Source organism: Sinocyclocheilus rhinocerous, unplaced genomic scaffold (genome assembly GCF_001515625.1).
Source record: "Sinocyclocheilus rhinocerous isolate Xijiao unplaced genomic scaffold, SAMN03320098_v1.1 scaffold40, whole genome shotgun sequence".
NCBI classification, from domain to species: Eukaryota; Metazoa; Chordata; class Actinopteri; order Cypriniformes; family Cyprinidae; genus Sinocyclocheilus; species Sinocyclocheilus rhinocerous.
In genome coordinates, this window is record NW_015624837.1 from 1,181,762 (window position 1) to 1,188,537 (window position 6,776).

A 6,776-nucleotide genomic window follows, 5' to 3' on the forward strand; every position below is an offset into this window, starting at 1 on the left:
TTAAAGGTGCCATAGAATGGAAAACTGTATTTACCTTGGCATAGTTGAATAATAACAGTTCTGTACATGGAAATGACATACCGTGAGCCTCAAACAAACACCATAGTTTCCTCATCCTTATGTAAATCTCGTGCATGCAAAAGACCACTGAAAAATAGGCGAATCAGAACATAACACCGACTGACGTTACAGTCGGGATCACTAATAGTTACGCCCCTAATATTTGCATATTGGCAAGCATCTGATCTTGTAAAATGTGTGGTAAGTAAGTACTGCCGCTGTAGTTTACACAGAGCACGTGCGATCGCAAATCTCGAAAGTGAAAGTAAAAAGCAATCGTGCATTCGAAAGCAGTTTGATGCCGCATTTTATATACAGTATAATTACCCAAGGATATAACTGCGAGAGAGAGTACTGAAATATATATTTTCCCTGTTTCTTTCCTGCTGTGTGAGCTACTGAAATGAGCGGCACTGTGAAACAGCCAATCAGAGCAGAGCTCAACATTGAGCCACACTGTGAAACAGCCAATCAGAGCAGAGCTCAACATTATTATTCATAACCCTTCCAAATAAGGTAAAAACAGACCATTTCATTCTAGGGACAAATCCTAGGGTTGTAAATGGACATGTAAAATCGTTTCTGGAGATTTTTACCTAAGATTCTTACCTAAGCCACATACCTTCTATGTAGATATCAGAGAACAATTTAAAATATTGTATCAATGCATTCTATGGCACCTTTAGATTTTCGGACGGGGGTCTCTTTGACAAGGATGATGATATTCATCCATGGGGTCCATGGCATTTAAAAGATCTAAAAGATTGAAAATCCCTGATTTAAGCTAACACAGTAAGTTAACTTGACAAATCTTTACTTAGTTTACTACCCTCAAAACTGGAGTGTCCAGGGGGAAATGCATCATGGGAGAAGGTTGAAGTGAAAAACAATGCCAGAATCTGCAAAGGACAGAAAAATATTTGCAATCAGAGCAATCAGACGTGTAAGTAACCAAAAGAACTGGGATCTCAGTCTTCAAAATGCAAAAATGTATGTCTTTCATGTCTTTCAGTGATTATGGTTTGTCTCTTCAGCCTGGGATTGCCCTGAAAACTCATTCTGCAGCCCATATGGACCAGGGTTCTTTGAGTGTAGCTGTCTGCATCATTTCCATGGATACAAGTGCATGAGACAGGTGAGACCTCCGTCAAATCATCCCAAACAGGTTGGTCATTACTCCTTTATTGCACACGTTCATTGTTCTTTAACAATTGCAGGGGGAGTTTCCTATAGTTAAGGTGCTTGGAATACTAACCGGATCAACAGTTGTGGTTTCATCTTTACTCTGGTTCACACAAAGACGAAAGGCCAAGAACATTTGAGTTTTAAAGAGATCTGACTGTTGGGCTGACAGTGGAGCCACAAAATGCATCAAGCTTATTGAAAATGGTGCAGCAGACCAACCAGTTTCATACACAGGACGGTTAACCATCTGCTGAACATTGCAGTTTCTTGTTTTTTAAACTTGCCGAAAGCAGGTTTGCATGACATACATTTTTTTTAATGAATAATTTTGTAGTTTGTTTTATTTCACTTTCTTTTGACCCTCAATGTCCTTAAATGTTTTTATTTATACATTTTACAAAAGCTTTCATGAATACTGACACATTTTCACAGCCTTGACAAGGCTGGTTTGTAAAGGGAAACTGACCTCGCTGATTGTGTTTGGAGGACAGCCACATTTCTGACAGATGTTTTGACTCTGAACATGTCAAAGTGAAGCACTGAGATATTTTAGCAATGATTTTACAAATATTTTGTGTTGTTTAAAGACAAAAAGTAATTTTATTTTAAAGATTAATTATATAAGAATTATAGGTTTTCTGACATTCATTTTACAATGGAGGGGAAATGGATGTCACAGGACATATTTGTGAAAAATGTATTGTTACAGTCACCTGTTTACAGATGTCACATTTCATATTTCATAACTGACAACTCTTCAACCTCTGAAACTGTATGCTTTTCTTTTTGGCAGTGTAAGTGTAAAAGAGAATCTGTTTGATCTGCTAATATGAGATATATAGACGGACACTATTAGTAGAATACTGACATAAATTTCATTGTGAGTTTCTGCCAAGAATGTAGTATTGTGGTATAGAATTCAGCATGTACCTTGGCAACTAAAATAAAGATTTGTCACAATATCACAAAGAATCAGCCAACAACAGTTTTTTGTAATCTAAACCATCTATTTTTCTGTCGCATTTCCAAGGTTTTGGTAATACAAACAAAACCCCTTATGCAACATAGTCAGCTTTTGCATGGTCTTACACACATTTGAACCATGTTCTATTTCTCTTTTTCACATCAATGAAAGGACTTCGGCAAGAGCAACTATCCAAAAAGGATGATTTTTCTTATGTTTTTGTCTATGCACTGACCACCATGATGGGCCAAAACTAAAAGCACACATGCTTTACAGACACTTTCTTGAATTTTGTGGATCTGACCTTCTTGAGCTTGTGTAAAACAATTCTAAGTACTAATCTGAGAATTTTCCAAAGAAAATCTCATTAGGTGGACTGAACCGGACTGTGTCATTTTTTTAGAAAATGGAATTGGAACAGTTATACAATTCAAAATTAAATGGATCCCACCAGTAAGAATGTAAACAGTGGCTTTATTTGAAAAGCTTGTTCCTTTTCATAGATATGTTTAAGCCCCATGTGCACAGACTCTTTTATGTGCAGATGCAAGAGGGAAGCAGAACCGTGTTTGTCCGCTCTTCACTGATCTACGTTCTTGACTCGCAGTACCACAGGCACAGAGGTGCAGGGGATCATGCCCAAGTCAGTGATTACAAGGTCCACAAAGTCCGGTGGCGTCACGTCATACACCAAGTTCAGAAGCCCCAGTGATTTAACAGTCTGCCAGTTCTCTAGGTGGGTCTTTCCATTTCTGGTAACAATCAGGTCATCAGGGTCATCTGTAAAAAAAATACAAATAAAATGTTATGTTTATTTTTGTGTGTGTAAATACCTATATATGTCACTTATAAAATAAAATAATAGTAAATTCACCAAACAAGCTAAACATCACAGAGTTACCTAATTCATTGGATACAAAAGAGTCCGTCTGCACTCGTTCACAGAACTTGTAGGTCTCACAGCCATGTAAAATCGTTTCTGGAGATTTTTACCTAAGATTCTTACCTAAGCCACATACCTTCTATGTAGATATCAGAGAACAATTTAAAATATTGTATCAATGCATTCTATGGCACCTTTAGATTTTCGGACGGGGGTCTCTTTGACAAGGATGATGATATTCATCCATGGGGTCCATGGCATTTAAAAGATCTAAAAGATTGAAAATCCCTGATTTAAGCTAACACAGTAAGTTAACTTGACAAATCTTTACTTAGTTTACTACCCTCAAAACTGGAGTGTCCAGGGGGAAATGCATCATGGGAGAAGGTTGAAGTGAAAAACAATGCCAGAATCTGCAAAGGACAGAAAAATATTTGCAATCAGACGGCACAGATGTGTAAGTAACCAAAAGAACTGGGATCTCAGTCTTCAAAATGCAAAAATGTATGTCTTTCAGTGCATTTCTTGATTATGGTTTGTCTCTTCAGCCTGGGATTGCCCTGAAAACTCATTCTGCAGCCCATACGGACCAGGGTTCTTTGAGTGTAGTTGTCTGCATAATTTCTATGGATACAAGTGCATGAGACAGGTGAGACCCCTGTCAAATCATCCCAAACAGGTTGGTCATTACTCCTTTATTGCACACGTTCATTGTTCTTTAACAATTGCAGGGGGAGTTTCCTATAGTTAAGGTGCTTGGAATACTAACCGGATCAACAGTTGTGGTTTCATCTTTACTCTGGTTCACACAAAGACGAAAGGCCAAGAACATTTGAGTTTTAAAGAGATCTGACTGTTGGGCTGACAGTGGAGCCACAAAATGCATCAAGCTTATTGAAAATGGTGCAGCAGACCAACCAGTTTCATACACAGGACGGTTAACCATCTGCTGAACATTGCAGTTTCTTGTTTTTTAAACTTGCCGAAAGCAGGTTTGCATGACATACATTTTTTTTAATGAATAATTTTGTAGTTTGTTTTATTTCACTTTCTTTTGACCCTCAATGTCCTTAAATGTTTTTATTTATACATTTTACAAAAGCTTTCATGAATACTGACACATTTTCACAGCCTTGACAAGGCTGGTTTGTAAAGGGAAACTGACCTCGCTGATTGTGTTTGGAGGACAGCCACATTTCTGACAGATGTTTTGACTCTGAACATGTCAAAGTGAAGCACTGAGATATTTTAGCAATGATTTTACAAATATTTTGTGTTGTTTAAAGACAAAAAGTAATTTTATTTTAAAGATTAATTATATAAGAATTATAGGTTTTCTGACATTCATTTTACAATGGAGGGGAAATGGATGTCACAGGACATATTTGTGAAAAATGTATTGTTACAGTCACCTGTTTACAGATGTCACATTTCATATTTCATAACGGACAACTCTTCAACCTCTGAAACTGTATGCTTTTCTTTTTGGCAGTGTAAGTGTAAAAGAGAATCTGTTTGATCTGCTAATATGAGATATATAGACGGACACTATTAGTAGAATACTGACATAAATTTCATTGTGAGTTTCTGCCAAGAATGTAGTATTGTGGTATAGAATTCAGCATGTACCTTGGCAACTAAAATAAAGATTTGTCACAATATCACAAAGAATCAGCCAACAACAGTTTTTTGTAATCTAAACCATCTATTTTTCTGTCGCATTTCCAAGGTTTTGGTAATACAAACAAAACCCCTTATGCAACATAGTCAGCTTTTGCATGGTCTTACACACATTTGAACCATGTTCTATTTCTCTTTTTCACATCAATGAAAGGACTTCGGCAAGAGCAACTATCCAAAAAGGATGATTTTTCTTATGTTTTTGTCTATGCACTGACCACCATGATGGGCCAAAACTGAAAGCACACATGCTTTACAGACACTTTCTTGAATTTTGTGGATCTGACCTTCTTGAGCTTGTGTAAAACAATTCTAAGTACTAATCTGAGAATTTTCCAAAGAAAATCTCATTAGGTGGACTGAACCGGACTGTGTCATTTTTTTAGAAAATGGAATTGGAACAGTTATACAATTCAAAATTAAATGGATCCCACCAGTAAGAATGTAAACAGTGGCTTTATTTGAAAAGCTTGTTCCTTTTCATAGATATGTTTAAGCCCCATGTGCACAGACTCTTTTATGTGCAGATGCAAGAGGGAAGCAGAACCGTGTTTGTCCGCTCTTCACTGATCTACGTTCTTGACTCGCAGTACCACAGGCACAGAGGTGCAGGGGATCATGCCCAAGTCAGTGATTACAAGGTCCACAAAGTCCGGTGGCGTCACGTCATACACCAAGTTCAGAAGCCCCAGTGATTTAACAGTCTGCCAGTTCTCTAGGTGGGTCTTTCCATTTCTGGTAACAATCAGGTCATCAGGGTCATCTGTAAAAAAATTACAAATAAAATGTTATGTTTATTTTTGTGTGTGTAAATACCTATATATGTCACTTATAAAATAAAATAATAGTAAATTCACCAAACAAGCTAAACATCACAGAGTTACCTAATTCATTGGATACAAAAGAGTCCGTCTGCACTCGTTCACAGAACTTGTAGGTCTCACAGCAGACCAGCACTGGTACATTGTAGGCCTTTGCTACCAGGGCAATCTGGGAAGTTCCCACACGTGACATCACATATCCATTGGCAAGGAGTGCATGGGCACCAAGAAATACCTTGGATACCTGGAAATAAGAGTGCAAAGTCCAAGTTCTGATTCAGCCTTCATGATAACAATGTTTTTAATGGCAACATAAAGGCCAGTTAACTTTAGTGCAATCACACTAACGTTCAAGTTTTTTTTTTTTGAAGGAAATTCATATTTTTATTCAGCATGTACCTTTTAATACTTTTATTCAGCATGTATGCATTAAATTGATCAAAAGCGACAGTAAAGAAATTTATCATATATTTCGATTTTAAAAACGCTGTTCTTTTGAACATTCTATTCATCAAAGATCCTGCAACAAAAATGAAGGATCACGTGACACTGAAAACTGGAGTAATTACTTCTGAAAATTCAGGTTTGCTATGACGGGGAAAAAAAAAATCACATTTTGAAATATATTAAATCAGAAAACAGTTCTTTAAAATTTTAATATTTTTCGACAATATTGCTGTATCGCTGTATTTTTGATCAAATAAACAGTCTTGGTGAGGATGAGACTTTTTCAGAAACATAAAAAAAAATCTTACTGACCCCAAACTTTTGAACAGTAGTGCACACTATATTTTGTTTAACACAATAATCTAAACATTCAGAACCTTGCAGTGCCATATAATAATTAAATTGCCATCTAAGAGTGTCCTTAAAGCTGTAGTCCGTAAGTTTTGCCTCTTTGTCGCCATCTCTGTTTGAAAACCTGCAATTGCAGCTGTCTGCGGAATTATCTTCCCTGCGTGGGTTGTGCTCCGGCACGGCTCCAGCGCGGATGAATCTCATGTTTTGAGGAGTATGTGTGGCTGTCAGTCACTGCACCGGTGTGGATATTGTACTTTGCACTCACAGATTCTAGCCTACGTCTTGGAATATATGACTCAAATAAGATTTTTCACCGGATATTGTCATCTGAACAAGTACGTAACAAGTCTGCCACATTTGTTCTGACCAACTGAGGAAAAAA

General features: G+C 37.1%; 2 protein-coding genes across 4 annotated transcripts in view; one reads left to right on the top strand and one right to left on the bottom strand.

Moving 5' to 3' along the window:
* LOC107746264 (all-trans retinoic acid-induced differentiation factor-like) overlaps nucleotides 1-4,124 on the top strand; it is a 5,607-nt gene extending 1,483 nt beyond the window's left edge. The window contains exons 5-7 of the mRNA XM_016560398.1: nucleotides 3,428-3,549; nucleotides 3,641-3,741; nucleotides 3,824-4,124. Coding sequence (XP_016415884.1) covers nucleotides 3,428-3,549; nucleotides 3,641-3,741; nucleotides 3,824-3,928 — 328 coding nt within the window. The 3' untranslated portion in view covers nucleotides 3,929-4,124. The remainder of the gene's footprint in view (nucleotides 1-3,427; nucleotides 3,550-3,640; nucleotides 3,742-3,823) is intronic.
* Nucleotides 4,125-4,127: 3 nt separating this feature from the next.
* Nucleotides 4,128-6,776, bottom strand: part of LOC107746242 (translation initiation factor eIF-2B subunit delta) — a 10,652-nt gene continuing 8,003 nt past the window's right edge. For all 3 annotated transcript variants that reach the window (XM_016560381.1, XM_016560387.1, XM_016560375.1), the window contains exons 12-13: nucleotides 5,657-5,837; nucleotides 4,128-5,535 (exon numbers count right to left, since the gene is read on the bottom strand). In XM_016560381.1, the coding sequence (XP_016415867.1) occupies nucleotides 5,336-5,535; nucleotides 5,657-5,837 (381 nt within the window). In that variant the 3' untranslated portion in view covers nucleotides 4,128-5,335. The remainder of the gene's footprint in view (nucleotides 5,536-5,656; nucleotides 5,838-6,776) is intronic.